This window comes from Cyprinus carpio, chromosome B3 (assembly GCF_018340385.1).
Source record: "Cyprinus carpio isolate SPL01 chromosome B3, ASM1834038v1, whole genome shotgun sequence".
Taxonomy (NCBI): Eukaryota; Metazoa; Chordata; class Actinopteri; order Cypriniformes; family Cyprinidae; genus Cyprinus; species Cyprinus carpio.
The window spans coordinates 27,785,795-27,804,896 of record NC_056599.1 but is presented as its reverse complement, the minus strand read 5'-3'; the positions used below and the strand labels follow the sequence as shown (position 1 = coordinate 27,804,896).

At 37.9% G+C, this 19,102-nt stretch overlaps 1 protein-coding gene across 1 annotated transcript in view; it reads right to left on the bottom strand.

The window, feature by feature from the left end:
• Positions 1-555: 555 nt before the first annotated feature.
• Positions 556-19,102, bottom strand: part of LOC122136571 (protein FAM171A2-like) — a 32,158-nt gene continuing 13,611 nt past the window's right edge. The window contains exons 3-8 of the mRNA XM_042720599.1: positions 13,321-13,413; positions 7,002-7,160; positions 6,649-6,828; positions 3,380-3,493; positions 3,010-3,136; positions 556-2,735 (exon numbers count right to left, since the gene is read on the bottom strand). Of these exons, the coding sequence (XP_042576533.1) occupies positions 1,193-2,735; positions 3,010-3,136; positions 3,380-3,493; positions 6,649-6,828; positions 7,002-7,160; positions 13,321-13,413 (2,216 nt within the window). The 3' untranslated portion in view covers positions 556-1,192. The remainder of the gene's footprint in view (positions 2,736-3,009; positions 3,137-3,379; positions 3,494-6,648; positions 6,829-7,001; positions 7,161-13,320; positions 13,414-19,102) is intronic.

Below are 19,102 nucleotides of genomic sequence, written 5' to 3'. Positions count from 1 at the left end.
GTTATTTAGAAATAAGTGGTTCACAGAGTTTAGTAAGAGTGCTTAATCAAGCAATACTTGTTTTTAAAAAAATACTTGGTACAATATTTTTGTGTAAATTCATCCATGCACATCCATTTCAAGCACAATTTGTATCTTCAGTCACACACAAAAAGTCCGTAAAAGAAAAGGGTTCAAAATTGTACTTCCACAGTTAACAGAGTTGCAGTGGTTCTGATTTATGGCAAAAGTTCCAATGCACTACAGCAAAGATTAGTGCGAAAACATTTTCACATGTGTCCAAGGTAAGTCCCTCAAAACACAATTCCTATTGCTGCACTGACCCAACAGGAAAGGCTTATTCAGAGTACAAAATGAGTTCTGTACAGTATATAAGCAGAACCTTTTATTCATATCAAAGAGCAGCTTTCCTAACCCAAACAGTCCTCCTTAAAACATATTAAAAAAAAAAAAACGGGGAAACTGTTTTTTTATATGTGTAAAAGGGGGGGATTTTATTAATAGTAGTAAAATATAGTGTGTTTTTATGTGTGTAAAATGTTTTTTTAAGTCACATTGGAGTAAACACACACATTTATTCAGCAAACATTTCACTTCTGTTTGTGAAATGTACAATTTCCACACATCTTAATGGTTCAGCTCTACATAGTAATATAAACAAATGAAACATCTGAGTAAACCACTACAATAAAAGTCATTCTAGACTGATAAAATCTTTCAAGCCCTCCCATATCACATTAATATTCATTTTCATTTATATTTCTTTTGAAAAGGAAAAGCTCTTTAAGGCTTATGGATTGCTTCCCAAAGTCTAAAGTTTAAAATGACTCATGGTCATTCTTACAAAAAATGGGTATCATTAAGGAAAGCGAGACAACAGCTTGAGAAGATTGCAGATATGTTCAAGTTATGGCCTTATGAACTCCTGCCAGAACTACATCAGATGTTTAAACCATCTGAAGGACATCTAAAAGGGTGTGAGGGCTTTAGTTGCTTCTTTACAAGCGCCATTCAGCACTAATTCTTGGTACCTAGTCTTGATGGTTGGAACAGATGCCTATCACTCGGGTAAGTGCCATGTCTCTTATTGTGCTTTTCATCTGACTCTTTTCCAATGCTGCTTCTTCATCGCTAGTAAGCATCTAAGGTATAGCCAAGATGTTGCCATAACTAGTTCTGGACAGCATGCGAGTTACTTTGCATTGAACACCATGAGGGGTCTCTCTTCACGCTTTTGCCAGGGGCTCTTCTTATTCTCTCCATCGTCATCTTTGTCGTCAGCTTCATTGTCTTCATCAGGACTGGTGACAGAGTCTCTGTGGACCTCGCTGGCACTACTGCGGGTGCTGTTCTCCCGACTGCGGTCTTTACGAGGGAACGTCCCTCCTCTAGATTCAGAGGTCTCGTCAAGCAGTGGTGCTGTGGAGTTCTCCTCAGGTGAGTACATGGCTGGATGGCTCTCACTGCTCGAGTCTGGCATTTCGATAATGGGAAGCTTGGAATAAATCTTTCCATGAGCTTTTCTTTCACCTCCGTCCTTTGCTTTGCCCTCCTCTTTTACTTTCCGATGAGTAGATCTCCCTGATCTCATGGGGAGTGCTTCAGAACGGTGGTCCTGGGATAGACTGCTGGGGCCCACGGGTGCACGCAAGGCTTCGTTGCTTAGCTCAATGTAGGAGTGTCTAACAAGAGAGTTTGAACGGCCGTCAAGGGAAACAAACCAGGCACGAGGGTGTGGCTTTACTCCAAGCTCCAGCAGCTTCTTCTCCGTCATCGCTTGCAGCTCTCCATTCATTTGCGCAATGGTGGAGTCATTAAAAAGGACAGGAATACGGACGGGGGCAGTGGATTGTTCCGACCCCCAGTTCTCCTCTGAAGGTCCCTCTGCTTTCTGGCTAGACTCTTCCTCTTCCTTTTCTTGTCTGTCCTGCTGCTGCTGTTGTTGTTGTTGCTTTTGGTGTTGACTCTGTTGCCGTGGCAGCGTCATGCTAACCTGGATGCCCTCCATATCATGCTGCAGCTGTTGCTGCCTTTCCATTGCCTGCTCCACCGCTGATAGGTCAGAGGACAGATGCATATAATGTGCAGGGATGACCAGCGTGGGTACCATGCTGTGGTACATGCTGTCCTTCATCTGCTCCATGGAGTGACAGAAGATCAGCTGGCCAGGCTGGGTGTTAATGGAACTGGGCCGGCTGAGGTGATCCCCTGCCGCTGCATAATATTCTGGGGGCTTGCTGTCCCGACTGTGGTCCTGATAGTGGCCAGTAAATGGTTGCAAAAGTGGAGGTGGAGATGGTGGGTCTGATGAATAGCCCTGGTTGTCTTTAGCATTGTGATGATGGTATCTGCGCTCATCAGAGTCCTCCGCAGAGCTGTAACCTTTGCTATAGTCATCCTGCAGGAGCGGGTCTCGAGTTCCCGTGTTTGAGGAGCGAGTGGTCTTCAATGGGTAGCTCTCTCCTCGCTTTGTGTCAGCGTTCATCCTGGAGTTGTGCTGTCTCTGGGTGGGGCCATGTCTGAAGAATTCCTCTCGAGAGCTATGGAGATCGCGGTTGGAGGAAAGGTCAGATTTGATGCCGTCAAGGTCAGCGGCCGAGGACGCTGTCTCCATGTGTCCACCGCTGATGAGATTTAGGTGGGAAGTGGATGTCCCCTGGTCTCTCTTTGAGCTTTCCAGAGTGGATGAGAGGTACGTTTTACGGCGATGCTGCCTAGGTTTTAGACACCGCCTCCTGAAATATTATAATAATATCTGTTAGATATTTATACCAAATATGCATATAAAGATAAAGTATAAATATAGTTTAAGTAGAAAATATAGTTTGTTGAATTGCTCATTTTGCTCTTGGAAGTGATCTTAAGCTCTTGGCAAGACTTTTGTGTATGCCTATATAAAAGTCTTGCTATGACATAGGTTTTTACAACTTGCTAAGGCCAAGCCTACAAGGATAAGCTATTACTCACTTTTTCAGGCACGCAACAAACATACACACAGAGCAACGATACCTGCAGTAGTACAGTAGCAGACACAGCAGAATAAGCACTAGTAGGGCCATGGCACCAAGAATCGCTAGCAGGAAAATAGTGTGATATGTAGTGATGTCTCTTAGACCAGAGGTGTTCAGGCCTGCACCTTTAACACAAAAATAATTATTTTTGTTTTATCTACCCATATTATCTCAAGCATTAAAAAAAGTAAACCAATTAATCCAAAAGTAAACTAGGCAGATTAAAATAATGTTATACAAAGATGAAAACAGATATTAAACAACATTTTAAAATTAATTGATTTTTTAAAGTCATTTGGTGTAATTTAATTGTTACTGATCAAGGAAAATGTAAATACTTCAATTGCTGTAACTGCTGCTGGTCTCACCTGAGGTTGAGGGAAATGCTGCAAGCCAGTATCCTAAAGTTGGAGCCACAAAACTCCATGTCATCTGAGTGCCCTCTTTTTTAATGTATCCAGCACCACTTCTGACCCACAGACCTGCAGCAAAACAGCACTTTATTACAAAATGAGCAGACAGTGATAAATGCAATGAAATCTTGCTTCAGCTTACAGGAAAGGCTCAATTAAATGTGAATGGGCAATGCGCCAGGGACAGATTAGACCCAAACTGTGCCAAATCACACATTCAATAGCTTTTCTTCATTAAAAAGTAATTTTAGGTTTAGGATCAGTCTAGGTTATCAGAATCACACAGATAATGTAATGTGGTGCACCAAAGCAGGACAGTAAGGGGCACACATTTTGCAACAAGCCCTTATGAGTTAATATGTTCTGACAGGGTGAACTCTCTTACAAATACAATTTCAAATGTCTCCCTCCACTAAAGACGACATGCTCTCTCTGTGCTGGACTTCACAACTGGAGCATACAAAATGAACTTGTAACTATAAATAAATTTTATACTATATACAAAATCCGCAATAATATCGAACTATTCTTATTGGAATCTAATGCTTTTAATTTTAAATGAAATACTGCTATTTATAATTTCATATTTCACAGCTTTGTTCACCTTAAGTGCCACAGCAGAATCATAAGTACCAGCTACCTACAGCACAAAACTGCACAAGAAACACACAGGCAGCTGCATGCAATGTGTAATTAAGCACACTAGAAGGTGCTATAAGTTCAGCTCAGCAGGGAGACCTGCTTTCTAAAGCAGGGGGCTTTCCCAGTATAGTAAGCCCCCTCCAAGTACCATGTGCATGAGCATCCGCTCTCTCTGTATGGGCTGTTTTGTCTGTGATCTGTCTCCAAAACAAACAGGGTCTTAGCAGCCACATGGAAAATTTCTGTGACACAATGAATGTTTTCATAATCTGAACACACTGGGGAATTCAGGCCCCACCTTTTTTAGATAAAACAGACGGCTGGGACTGAGTATTCGGTGACATCATATATATTTATGCTGTATTAGTAAATGAGACTCGGAGAGTGACTCAGGGCTCTTGGCTATGCTTTGAGAATGCAGCTGCATTCTACACAACCACGTTTCTACAATCTACAGAGCAAAGTTTGAGACAATACAGACTTTTGTAGTTTTCGGCCATGTGCATCTATCACATGGTCAAAAACACACTCACCCACCACTCAGGAATACAGGCCCCTGTTCTCCAGAACTAACTATTCTCTGAACCACAGTTCTCTCTGACCACCCACACACATACACTGAATATTCAGGGTTTTCTTTTTCTAAAGTTATCTAGCATTCTCTGTCTAGATAGACTTTTGGCATCCTGGTAACTGGAAGGCACAGTTTGAGCAGATCCATGTACTAAGCTACCATATCCTCTAAAATCGTTCTTTCTTTGGCTCTAAAACAAGCTCTTGCTTACCTTATTACTTATGCCAAAATTATTCTAATAAATGCCTGTCTCTTAGTTTAAAAGAGGACTGTGCAAAGAGTTATTTTTGTTTGTAGAAATCAAAATATATGATATATAATAATTAAGATTAAAATAATAACCTAATTATTAAAACATGATACATATGTATTGAATGACTTAAATATAGCATTGTGAAATAATACTAAATCAGTATCAATATCCAAACTACATCAAAAAAAAAAAAAAATCCTGTAGGGGGCGATACTCTGACAACAAAATATATAAAATCAAAAATTTAATAAAAAGGATACTGCTTAATAAAATAAACACTAAACAACAACTTCTAATGCCCTTTGATGGCCATCTGTCAAAACTTCACATACTTTACAAGGTTACATTCCCTGACCAATACTGTAATGGGTGGGTAAAACTAGGAGTTGGATTTAGGTTGCCATAGACTAAGCTGCTTAGGTCAAAATCATTTGAGATTTCTCTGTGGAGCTAAGAGAGGCTAAATGAATCTTTAACCACATTTTAGGAGAGATCCTAATAAGCATCTCAGACATTGGGTTGAAGAGCTGAAAAAATGTAACAGATGTACTAGATAACCTGCAATGACGTGCAACTATATAAAGAGTAATCTACTGAAAAATAAGACTTGAATGTAAAGCCAGAATGTGAGCTGATAGCCTCTTTTAGTCATATTGATTTTTCCACTAGAGCTGTTCTGTTTATTAAGCTGGCATCAGTGAAGGATCTAGGGAATTCTACAAAGCTTGCCAGGCACTAAATCACATCCTGTTTTGGGAGCTATGTCATGATGGGGTCAATGTCTGGAGATGATTTCTGCTTTATGAATTGTCAGGCTATTATCGCTCCAATGTGAGAAGACCTAACAGCTTTCTTTGATTTGTACCTACTCTCACTTTATCTGATCCTGCTTAAATGACTCTCAACTAGAAATTCCATACCTTTCTCCATCTTTCCTTCTCTCTTGCTTCTTGTATACTTTTTAACAATTTACAAGTACAACCCCCTCTCCAAAATGTCGAGTTATGCCCTTTGTCATTTTACTCCAAGTCCTCATATTGTGACTTAGTTTTGCATGAACTATCGCAGGGGTGTCCAATTATTTTTAATTATCGCAGGGGTGTCCAATTATTTGGGGGAATTCATGGCCTAATGGTTAGAGAGTTTGACTCCTAAGGTTGTGGGTTCGAGTCTCGGGCTGGCAATACCACGACTGGGGTGGCCTTGAGCAAGGCACTGAACCCCCAAACTGCTTCCCGGGCGCCGCAGCATAAATGGCTGCCCACTGCGCCGGGTGTGTGTTCATGGTGTGTGTGTGTTCACTGCTGTGTGTGTGCACTTTGGATGGGTTAAATGCAGAGCACAAATTCTGAGTATGGGTCACCATACTTGGCTTTATGTCACTTTACTTTACTTATTTTTCTGGAAGACTAACGTCCTACAGAGTTTAGCTCCAACCTGCCCTAACACACTTGCCTGGAAGTTTTTGGTATTCCAGAAGACTTTGATTAGCTGGTTCAGGTGTTTTAATTAAGAAAAAAACTTGTCAACATAGTGGCCCTCTGGACACCCCTGAACTATTCAGTACTAGACTACTATAAAATCTGGATCAGCAAAAGGGTGAATATAACATGGTTTCGTCAAAATGGGTGTTCGTGATCACCCTCCTGAGCAGACTGATGAAGTTTCTAGTTTGAGCCCTGTAACTTTGGATAAAATTGTCTATTTGCATACTGTTATTTAGGCTTAACCAAAATTTTGTCAAATGCTGTTTACCTGTCTTGTCCTCGAACCTCCATACTGGGACACTGGTGGCAGTCTTGAGAGGTGAATCAGAAGGAAGGGGGATGGAGATGTGGATGGGTTCTGACACCTGGACCTCAGTGCTGTTGGTCCCAGTGAGCTGAGCACACATTGCAGCTAGAGCAGTTAGCTCCACCCAGCTACTATTAATTCCTGAATCAAGGCAGACAGTAATAGCAAAAAATACATTAAACTCCATGAGGCCACTTTTACAAGCCTCTGTTTACTGCAGTATTCTATGCAATGATGAATTATTACAATTATAGGAAAAATAGTAATTCTAGATCCATGAGTAAACTCCATGGAAGGTGTTCGGATAAACTCACCTGTTGAGTTGTTCTCCAAGGCAAGGGGGTAAGGAAAGCCCCCAAGCTCATACTGAGTGCGGGAAGAGGTAAGCATTGCAGAGAGGGTAATTTGGGAGGTGTTTAAGGGTGGTCGGATGGCTCTCCTCTGAAGCTGTACCCATGGCTGTCTCCGGGATCCTAGACAATGGATTTATAAAAAAGACTTTAATAAAAAATTTACAAGTATAGTGAAAACGGATAAATGAATTGTAAGGAATTTATGGTTTATGACAAAGAATGAAGTCATAACTATTTCGCAAATCGGTCTACAATTTCTGCCCTGTATGAATGTTGTTCTGAACTGAACAAGAACCAGTAATTGCTTTCCAGACCTAATAATGAGCTGCTCTGGCGTTTGTTGTTTCCATGTGTTTTACTTGTGAATGCAGTTTTATAGGATTCTGTCAACAACCACTTCCTTTAACCAATGTTTCTGTTATAATGAGCATTATGGTGATTCAACCTTTCTCTGCTGTAGCTGCTTTACTCTCTTCTCTTGCCCCACAGAGAGAGGAACTGCAAGATAACTTTATGTAAAATCTGTGGGGCAGGGTCAATAATTGCAAGAAACTGCTAAAAATATTTCAAGATGTTTCCCAGAATGAAGGTAACTATGGAGTTTTTCAAAATGTCTTGAAACATTTTACAAGAAGAATACAGAGCTCAGAATCCACACTGCAGTAATCCCTTCCCCTCCTCCACTTGGCTCACTTAGTGTGTGAGTGGCAAATAGGAATAAGAGAATAAGAAGGCCTAAAAATATAAGCGTGTATCTCTCAATGTAGGCTGTCTGCCCTGATTAGTGTTGGATTAGCTGGTCACTGATCAGCCCAGACATCCAGGATAGCATGACAGTACTTGGGGACCACTGAATGCAGGCAGGCTGTGACACTCCCTGTCTTGGCCACAGTTATTCATTTATTTACTTAACATATCCAGCTCTACATCCAGGATAGCATAATTAAACCGGATTCCATTTGCCTAACCGTCTCCTTTTGAGCAACAGAAACAAACATAAATACCAGCATTTGAGACAGGCGTGAGATTCAATTAGGCTATACAAAGCAAGGCTAATGTGATAGCCTACTCACTGACTAATATCTTTAGGTTTCTGGCTCTTAGCCTTATGCATACCATGGCACTAGCAGTGATTTGCATCTTACATGATGACAAGAAGGGCTGGGACAGCGTCTGGCCAACAAAGCTTGCAATTCCTCTAGGATTGCACAAGGATGGGCTGCAGATGGGTTGATCCCCTGTAAACCTGACAGTGAAAACTATGATTATGGAGTAAAAGAACGGAACAGTCTAGTTGGGACTGGTGCTTCGCCAACTGGCAAGCCTCCTAAGGAGCTTGGGCATTTTGAATTGCATTGAGAATCCTCTTCATCTGCAGAATCATGTGGTTGGCCTCACCGATGAGACCACCTTCTATCATAGATGCTCAGTGATAAGCATCACAAATGTCAGGTGGCTTCATGAATAGCCTGACTGCGTATAAAAACATACGCCCTTAAAAGTTATAGATAACGTCAAAATTAAACATAAAATATTGTATTTCTTATCACTGACCAATGTGTCTCCCCAAACTTCTAGGTTTCCTTTATTGTCTTTAAGTTTTGCAACTGGGCCTACTTTGATAGGCTACCAACAGGGCTGTGCTACCAACAGGGCCAAAATTAGTGAAGCAAAACCCAAAACCTGTCTGGTTCAAAGGGGAGTGTTCACTGACACATTTCATTCTGAAGTCAGACAGGGAGCTAGATAGAGAAAACGAAAAAAACCCTGAGGGAGTCAGCTCACCAAAGAGACATACCACTCAAGAAAAATCACTAAAGTGCTGTTCCCTCAACTGCACCAGCCAATTTATCACAATTTCCATGACAAAGCCATAGATGTTAGTAGCATCAGTGGACCTTTTGTACAGAGGGCTGTAAAGCTGATTTTTTTTAAGTATCAGAGATAATTACATTTTACCTCAGAAAAGTTAACCATTATTATAGGTCACAGCCAATAATATTAACTCTACAGTACATTTCTTTTGCAATGTATTTCACTCTTACTCTAAAAATAGACTTTGTCACACTGTTGTTAAAATAGAAACCATTTTTCATTAAACTGTCTGCACGTATATTTTTTTTGATACATACTTTTGCTATGATCAATATGAAATGGTATTAAAAATACTCATACTATGAAATATGATTTTGGTCATACCTCCCACCCCAATACGTCAGCAGTCCGTCAGTTCATCCAAACAGGCCCTTCTTATGTAATCTTTATCCGGTACTGGAGATTAGCTGTCTATCAAAAGGATTGGTGCCCTTTCTGAGCAAGTAGCAGCCACACTGGAAAACCACATTAAGTCATATAATTACCAACATCTGAATGATGTCAATTTTCAATGGAGATCACCAGCAGACTGCCATATAGTCAATGGTTTGATTTACAGCAGTATAAGAATGACTCAATAGCTATCTGTATCTCAATAGGCCCTGTGCCTGGAAGCTGTTCATGCAAGCAGGTCTCAGGAGATTTACATTCAACTCACACTCCCGCTTGATTCTCACCAGTTTATTCTCAGAAAAAAAAACTTCCCTCCTCTTTCACCCTGCCTCTCTCTAGTCAAGGGAGTCATTTCTCATCTCTCTCTTCATTGCACATGTTCTCAGTTACAGATGTGCTTGAGCTCTGTTGGGAGAGTAAGACATAATGCCCCTCTTGGCCAGAGAATGGAAAAATTAAGGAGAGAGAGGATGTTAGATGACTGATTTATGCATAGTTTTCAGGTAGATTTAACTAGAGCAATCATAATAAACTGTTCCTTTTTTGTAAAGTGGTTGTAGTCATTGCAAATATTGACAAGTGTATTAAAAATGGTTTAATCCAGTATTATTCTGACTTCACACTAATTAAAATGCACCTAAAGACATCCAGATATACAAACACAGCAATGACATACAACAATGCCTTTTTAAACATTCACTTTCACCATTTACATTCACATGTTTCTAAACAAACCCTGAAGCCCAAATCAATTGAGTGGCTTCTTTTCAGGCTGGCATGCTGTGAACACAAAAATCCTCCCACGCTCAGAGTTCAGGCTGTTCCTGTCTGTTCATTCACTTGACTCACTTTTAACAAAATACACTTCCGAAAAACCATAAAACCCCACTCTGCAAACAAACACTCTGAAGGTGGATGTTTGAACAAAACAGTTAAAGCACTTTTTGTATTGTGCATGAGTTCTCTCAATAGAGGAGGCTTTAACAAGCTCTTTATAACAGTGGTCAGCAGCAAACCTGACTGAGAGAGAGACTAGCAGATCTCAGATCAGGTTTTACATGAAATGTTCCTCCCACGCAACAGAGACAAATATGCAACACTTTAATAATAACCCCTCCTGTTACAAAATGCACATTCTACTGCCACTGCCAAAGTTGCCATGGTAATGGGTTTTGAGGCATGAAAGAAACACACCAGTGTGAGTCTTGATCTCCCTCTACTTCTCTCAGTAAGCATCATGTTGCACTCTGAGGGTGGATGGTGCAATAACTTAAATGGATGCATACACATATACCTATTTACCTAATTTCATATACATATATATATATATATATATACACACACACATAATATATTCCATAAATATATACAAATATAAAAATAATATAAAATAATTTTCTCTGCAATTCTATACTTAAAACTTCTGCTCTAGTAAATATGTTAAATATATTATAGTATTTAAAAATAGTATTTATAGTATTTAAAAATCAGAAGTTGTTCATTATTTCACTATTTTCACAAAAAGACTTTTTAAATATCTGTCTGTAGAATAATATTAAATACAGTGTATATATGAAATCAAGAGATAAAGGCTATTATCATTGCAGTAGCTTTGATGCACAAAATTGTAAAGCAATCTGATTTAAATTTAGTCAATACCTGACTACAGTATGTAATCATCCAGTATACAGTACATCCGATATTAAAACTGAAACCAGTATCCTGCAATTATCTGAGACTGATTTAACAGTTATTATTAAATAAAACTACACAGATTTATTTTTAGTAATTGAAGCTGAAATAAAATAAAATAAATATTAGTCAAAACATTAAACTTAAGTAAATAAAAATAAATTCAAAATATTATTAAATTCTATAATAGTACATAATACAAAAAAGTTTCACAGTTGTTTGACATTTTAATAAAGTTGTTTATATACTGATCGTTAACAGTATTGAAATTCCATTCAAGTTCATATATCTTCAGCTGTAGGTTAACAACTGTGATATGATGCCACTTCCCAAGGACAAAGGAACATAGTTGGGGCCAATTACATTACATTAATACATATACTATTTATTTAATCAACATAAGCTTTTTTTATTAGATTGAAAGATAAATAAATAAAGCATCTGTGGCCTCCTGCCAATTTTCACTGGAAATGTTCATGTATCCAGTTTCAGTATTACTCAAGCCAGGTTTGAAAAAAAAACCTTTGGTACAGTAATGTACAATTACTCAAGGACTTTACACCCTTATTAAATGTCTAAATCATTCAGCGAGGCCTTTTTCTGCACTGGGCCCAACAAGTTGCCCATTTATCTTGGGAACAGCTTGGAGACACTGATGGTATTCTAGAGCGAGAGCCTCTCTTACTGAATGTGAAGAGGGAACGAGAGCAAGCTGTTGGCTTGTCAGCAGAAGTGGGATTGGGAATACACACTATTTGAGTGCATGTAAGTATAATCACTGAGCAATCAGGGACCCACACACACAGCTACACCCCTGTTTGCACAGAGAGCTCAAGCTTATTAAATTGATAAGGATCAGGCAGAAAGAACTGCATCAGGATGCCTACACACACACACACGCAGAAAAAGAGTGAGGATATGCAGGGCTTTTAATAGTCAAGTCTGCATGATACGCATTACATCATACTTAGCATTCAGCTAAAAGTCACTTTCCCACAACCATAATTTGAGCCATAACACTCTGTATTAAACACCTGACTGGCACTGCAAAACACACAAGCCACCCAGGCAACACAGGTAGCAGTTTCTCTAAATCTCCCTAATGCTGCCAGAGGAAACAACCTCTTTCCAAACTAAATGTGTCATTTGATCATGTTTGTAAATCTTAATGACATTTATTGCACGTGCAACGTGGTGAAATAGCTTGCAGGCACTGTGTCCAGTTTCAGTTAAATTGCGTCTTCTTATTGGCAGCTCTTGAGAAACGAGACTATAGTGTAAGCCTGATTATTAAACAACCAACTCAGCAGTTCCACACATCTGCACATGTAACCACCGCAGGATGTTTGTGAATCAATGAAGCTGCATTCGGATCTCTGATTCCAAGCTAACCATGTGGAACACAGCCTGGCTGAGCCGCACACAAAGAGTATCAGGAAGCCTATATTAAAGATGGACATGAAGTGTAAGTCAAACCTACTGAAACATTGTGGTACTCATGGGTATCATAAGATATGAGCCCAAACTGTGATGTCCTGGTTGCTTTCTCTCCCTAGTAATTCCCTTTCCCCTTTTCATAGCACTATAAATAAAAAGATTAAGAGTGATGAGAGCTGAGGCTTTTTAAGGCTACGGTTAAAGGGACAGTTACCGTTTACTCACCCTCATGTTGTTCTAAACCTTTCTTCTGTGCAACACAACAGAAGATATTTTGCAGAATGCTGGAAACCAAACAATATTGGAGTCCATTGGGTTCCATTGAAATAAAAAAATAGAGATTTTTCTCAATATCTTCCTGTATTTTCCACAGAAAAAAGTCATACTGGTTTGAAGGACATGAATGAGAACAAATGTGATCCTAGACTACAAAACCAGTCATATAGGTCAATTTGAGGTTTATAGCACATCATCATATAAATAAATAAGCTTTCCACTGATGTATGATTTGTTAGAAGAGGACAATATTTGAAAATCTGGAATCTGAGGGTGCAAAAAAATAAATAAATTGAAATATTGAGAAAATCGCCATTAAAGTTGTCCAAATGAAGTCCTTAGCAATGCATATTACTAATCAAAAATTAAGTTCTGATATATTTACGACAGGAAATTTACAAAATATCTTCACGGAACATGATCTTTACTTAATATCCTAATGATTTTTGGCATAATAGAAAAATCAATAATTTAGACCCATACAATGTATTGTTAACTATTGCTACAAATATAACCGTGCGACTTAAGACTGGTTTTGTGGTCCAGGTTCACAAATGCTGACAGAACTTTAATGGATGACCTGTCCTAAAAACAGAAAAGAACTCACCTGGAGAACCCAACAGTAATTGCACTACATCGTCATACAGCAGGAGAGTGGCTGGTCTCTGGGGAAGCAAGTACAGACTTACGGAGGCGTACACTGAAACACAAGTGAGAAAGAAACAAAAACATTAGTATACTAACACTAGGCATTAGTATACTAACATTTAAATATTTGGGGTTAGTAGGATTTTTTTTTTTTAAATAAATACTTTTTGTCCACAAGGATGCATTAAATTGGTCAAAAGTCACAGTAAAGACATTAATAATATAACAAAACATTTCTATTTTAAATAAGTGTTGTCTCTGTTTGAACTTTCCATTTATTTTCTTACTTAGCATCTTTGAGCAGTGGTTCCCAACCCTGGTCCTGGAGTACCCTAACTCTGCACATACTGTATTTTTCCCTGTTCAAAAATGTATCTGAATCCACTCATCAGCTCTTCTAGTAGAGACACAGGCCCTGTTTACAACTGGTTTTAAGTTGTGTTTTGGTCAATCCGGCCACAAGTGAATGATACTAAATACAAGTGTTAATGGGGTGTAAAACATTTTGAGCTTGTAGACTTTCAGAGGTAGTCGAAAACGCATTCAATAGGATTGCTCTTGTAGTGTGGACCCTCATGTGTTCAAACAGCCACAAAAGACCGCCTCCTCTCTGCCTGACAGGATTTAAACTTTGCTGTCTGAAATCGTGAGTTTGATATGAAGGTGAAAAATGTAAAAATTCTCTTACTACCCTGCTGAAAAGGTATGTTTTGAAGCATGGTAGCCGGTTTGAGCTGATTTTAGCTGATCCTAAGCAGCTAGCTCCAGCTCAGGACCAGCTTAAACCTGCTCAAAGCAGCTTCCATGCTTCAAAACATACCTAACCAGCATATGCTGTTTTTTTTCAAAAGGGTAGTCCTGATTCTAAAACAAACCCAAATCGTTCAACATAGTTTTGCGGCTGTCATAGCAGAAACAAAAGCTGCTGCTCTTTGTATCATGTTCTGTTGTCTCCTTTTGCGTTCTTATGTAAATTGTGCAAGCTTATTATATCAAAAGATCAGAAAAATCCCATACGTACACTCACCCGCAGACTCCCCTCAAAATCTGGACAGAAGTGGTCGAAAGCAGACAAAGGAGATGGATTAAAACACCTGGTGTAAACAGGAATGTGTCTCCCATGTCAACTTTGATCAGATCGGCCAAACCGCATCTTAATACCAGGTGTAAACAGGGCCTCAAAGATCTGAAATGAGTGAGTCAGATAATAGAGACGTCCAAATGTTGTGTAGGGTTGGGGATACTCCAGGACCAGGTTTTGGGACCATTGTCTTACTGCACCTTACTTAGCATCATTTGTATGCTATTCACAGTAAAAAAAAAATGACTGTGAATTTAACAGTAAAAGGCTGTAAAAATGCTACAGTAAAAATCTGTTAAATGGTTTACGGTAAATTCTCCTACTATATATGGTGAAAAACTGTATTGGACTTTATATGTAATTTTACGGAAGTATACCGTTTTTGGAAGTGAAAAAGACTGTACACTGACATTCCCAGAATTCCCTGTGTTACATTTCAAATTTGATGTTTTTTTGGTTGAAATAACCCTGTTTCTTCTTAGTTTTTTTCTTATCACTTTTGTATTTTAGGGTTGTGTGTTACACCTAATGTTGTTAAATGAATGTTCATTGCATTATTTTAGTTTAATGTGTCGTCATGATGGTGTTTAGTGTTTGTGTGAATGACACTGTGTGCACCTTCTATATATGTTATTATTTAAAAGCTGCTTGTGATGGGCTTTGGTTCATCATGTGACTTTCTCATCATCACCTGCATTTGGTGGTTATCAGTGTATTACAAAGGTACAAAAAAGATTTTAGTACTTCAATAGATTGGTATATTAACATTATATCAGTTAATTAAATTACGGTATTTAACTGTAAATTTAATACCGTAAAACCTAAATTATTTTCTAGCATATTTTTTACGGTAATATTCCAGAAACCACAGCTGCCGATTTTTTACCGTAAATTTTACGGAATATTTTTTACAGTCTTGTTCTTCCTTGTCCATTTAAATCAGTAAACTGCCCAGCCTCTTTCATTTTCAGGGATCTTTGACCCTGGAGAACACAAGGCTTTTGTTTTTTCTGTGGGAATATACAGTAGCTCACCAGATGTAGCTGCTAACTCACAGGTGTGAGACATGACTCAGCACGGTCAAATCCTCAAGTTTGCAACACAGCGGGAACACATGATGATGAGTCTTTGATATCTATCAGCAAGTAAAACCTGACAAAATCTGAGATAGTCCTGCAGCTGTATGACTTCCTGTTAAACATCACCAGACCATCAGCTCCTTTGACCTTCAGTGGATCTTTGTTTTGGACCCATCAATATTTTGTCCAGAGGACAGACATATAAATGTAAAAATCAGAGCCTTTGACATATTATGTTTAGTAAGAGATGCCAGCATTAAATATTCCTTTAACTTAAATGTCTTTTTTTAGTTTTCTTGCACTAAAACTATGGCACCAACAACATCTATCTTTGTCAGCTAATTCAGATGTACCTCACCCTTCAGTGCTTCTCTATGGGCAGAAGGACATATGCTGGCAGTGCTCCAGAAGACCGTTGCATGCTGAGAGCAGAAATCCTCTGTGTCCATTTCCCATCTGCTATGGCACACTAAAACGTCCCCCCCTGCCTACCTACACCTCATGTGTTTTCCCGTGTTTATTTTATGATTTCAATCAAGATCTTCAATCTAATGGAAGCTTATTAACAAAAAAGTTTGATAAGATTCTATAGGGATTGTCTGCTTATATCAAACAAGCCGACAGATATTAAAATCCAAGTAATCAGTATATTACACTCAGATTTCCCCAGCTCTGACATCAATAAGCTTGGAGCAGACTGTGGGAAACGTGACACAGGCGATTCATGCACATTTACATCCATGCAGTTTTGCATAGAACCACACGCACACACAGCACAGATGCCCTGAACAGAAGGGACTCTGGTCTCTTTAATATTCTGCTTGGTAGGTATGCGCACAAATAGAGGCAGTGACAACAATACTGCCCACATTGCATTAGCTAGAAGCTGAAAGAAAAGTGTGTATGAAGAGAGGGAGGGTACTGCATTGGTATTGTGTGGTTTCATTTTGCATCATTTGTAACCTTAGTTATCTTCTGCAGCATTGTGACAACACAATCCACATCTATGCACCCCCTGCTTTCATAATACAGAAATCAGCCAGAAGAATGTCTATGGATGCACAATATATTGGTACTTTATGTTATTAGCCAAAATTAGAGGGTCATCTAATGCTTGATTAATCTTTAAAAACACAAATAATTTAATAACACTGTTAAATGTAATCTTGCAGATCTCAAAATTATCTATTTTACATACTACATTTACATTCACTTTAAATTTAAATTGATTTCAGTTTTCAGTTTTATTTATAATTTATTTAGACGAATTCATACAGAATTTTAACATTAGACTTTAATATGAAGTTTTATTGGTCAGAATTTTAAAAAGGTGCTGCAAATTGGTGTCAGTGTGAACGCCTCTTAAACAGTTTATTTCACCCAAAAATGAACACTTATTCAACCATCATGTCGTTCCACACCTATATGATCTTTTTTTTTTCAGGTAAAAAAAGAAAAATGTTTTTAATACCTTACTTTGTGTTACAGAAAAAAATAAATACAAATAATACAAATGATTAATTTGGACTGAATGCCACAAAATCCAATTTTGACATCATGAGCTCTTTAAAATAAGTAAAACAGAGTTATTCAGTTAAACCATAATTGAATAAGAGATATAGGCCAATGGAGGAAATGACAAGTGTTCCTGACTTCAGTTGATTTAATCTGAGCCGCAAGCAACTGCTTCATCACTCCATGAGAATGACTCACTCTCTCTCTCTCTCTCTCTCTCTCTCTCTCTCTCTCTCTCTCTCTCTCTCCCTCTCTCTCTCCCTGAGTTCGCGTGACTAACTCAGATTATCAAAGTGCTGCGGGGACAGTTAAAACTCCACGACACCGTCAGGTTTTTTTTAGAAACCCTTTTTCAGCATAGCTGAGAGACTAAAGGCAGGAGGAATGGGGGGCAGATGGCTTTGGTACAAAATAGATGAGACTTGAAAGTGCTAACCTTCAGAAAGCTGAGTCACATATACAAAAACTGGTAACATTACTATAGAGATGTTCAGTATGCAATCTGGGTTGGAGTACACTCCAATGCACTGTCATCGGTCAAATGACTGGCATGCCATCACTTTCACACAGCTGTCACACCCCTGCTAGTCATGTAATCCGTCTGCCCTGTATTAAAACAACCATCCAGATGAAAACATGAGTCTGCCAATTAAAAGGATTTTGTCAACTAGTGGTACTATTACAGCCATTACTGGCATCACAGGCATGTAGCAAGCCGCATACTGATGTAAATGCACACGGACTAACATTGTCAGGGACTATATATATATATATATGACTAACATTGTCAGGGACTATATATATATATATATAAATAAATAAACACACTGTTAACCTCTTAAGACCCTGCGGCCTCATATGAGGGCATTATATTTTTGTGAATTTCTCTGAGACTGTACATGCCACAGTTTTAAGTCTGGATGTCCTGTACAGAGCACATTTAGGGCTTTTCACCATGACTACTCCCTCTCCTTGGTCATTAAAATGTCTGAAATTAATTTAGTGACACTCTTATGGAAATATGATCATATTTTGTAATTATCATTTAAATCTGTCTAATTTTTAAAATTGTGTGTCATAAATCAGCATCTCAGGAAAATGTTATGGGGTTTCAAATCAAAATATGAATTTTTTTTAATAAATAGGGATTTGATTTAATTGTTGTGGTGATTTGAGTAAAAAGGTGATAAAGCTTTATTACGCATTTTGGAAGACATAACAAATGCACAGGGAAATAAATTATTTTTCAATATTCTATGAAATGTTATATTATTATGAAAATCTTGTCAGTTATTACTCCCATTATTACACTTCTTTTTTCATTACATGTTGCCCCAAAGACACATTAATATGCAAATTAGATTTAGTTTATAGATACATTGTATATAATGAGAAAACCTGTTTATGGCCATTTTACACACATTTTGCAGAAAGAAAAATGGTATAGCGAATCATTCTGTTATAACATAGTTGAGAATCATCTTTATACAAAGTTTGGTAAAAAAAAAAATAATATTGAAAACTAAAAATGTATTGTTTTTTTTTTTTAAAGAAATTGAGTCCCAATGTCCTCTATCGAGGACATAGCATAACATATGAATGAAATATCTTTTTTTTTTTTTTTTTTCATTATTTTTAATGCTCTAAACGTAAAGACATGGAAAAAACTTTTCTCGGGTCTTAAGAGGTTAAAACAAATAAAAACAATATAAATTTTTTTTTTCTTAATTTTTAAAAAAATATTATACATACAAAATGCAAACATAAACACAGCATAGAACCAAAGTAATCACAAATATATTTAAATGATTAAAATATCCTAAAAATGAAACTGAACTGAAGAATGGAATAACTGAGAGCTTGTGATTTTCTCTTTTTTTTCAATATTTTAAATATTTGATATAAATGTTAAATTGTTATTATGTATAAAATATTTAATTTGTAAAAATATCAAAATGTATTAATGTATTATTTGAAATGTTTTAATTATTTTACAGGTTAAATGGCCTGCATGCAAAAACAAACGGCAGAACTAGAGTACCAGAGTAGTAACAAAAATATCTAAA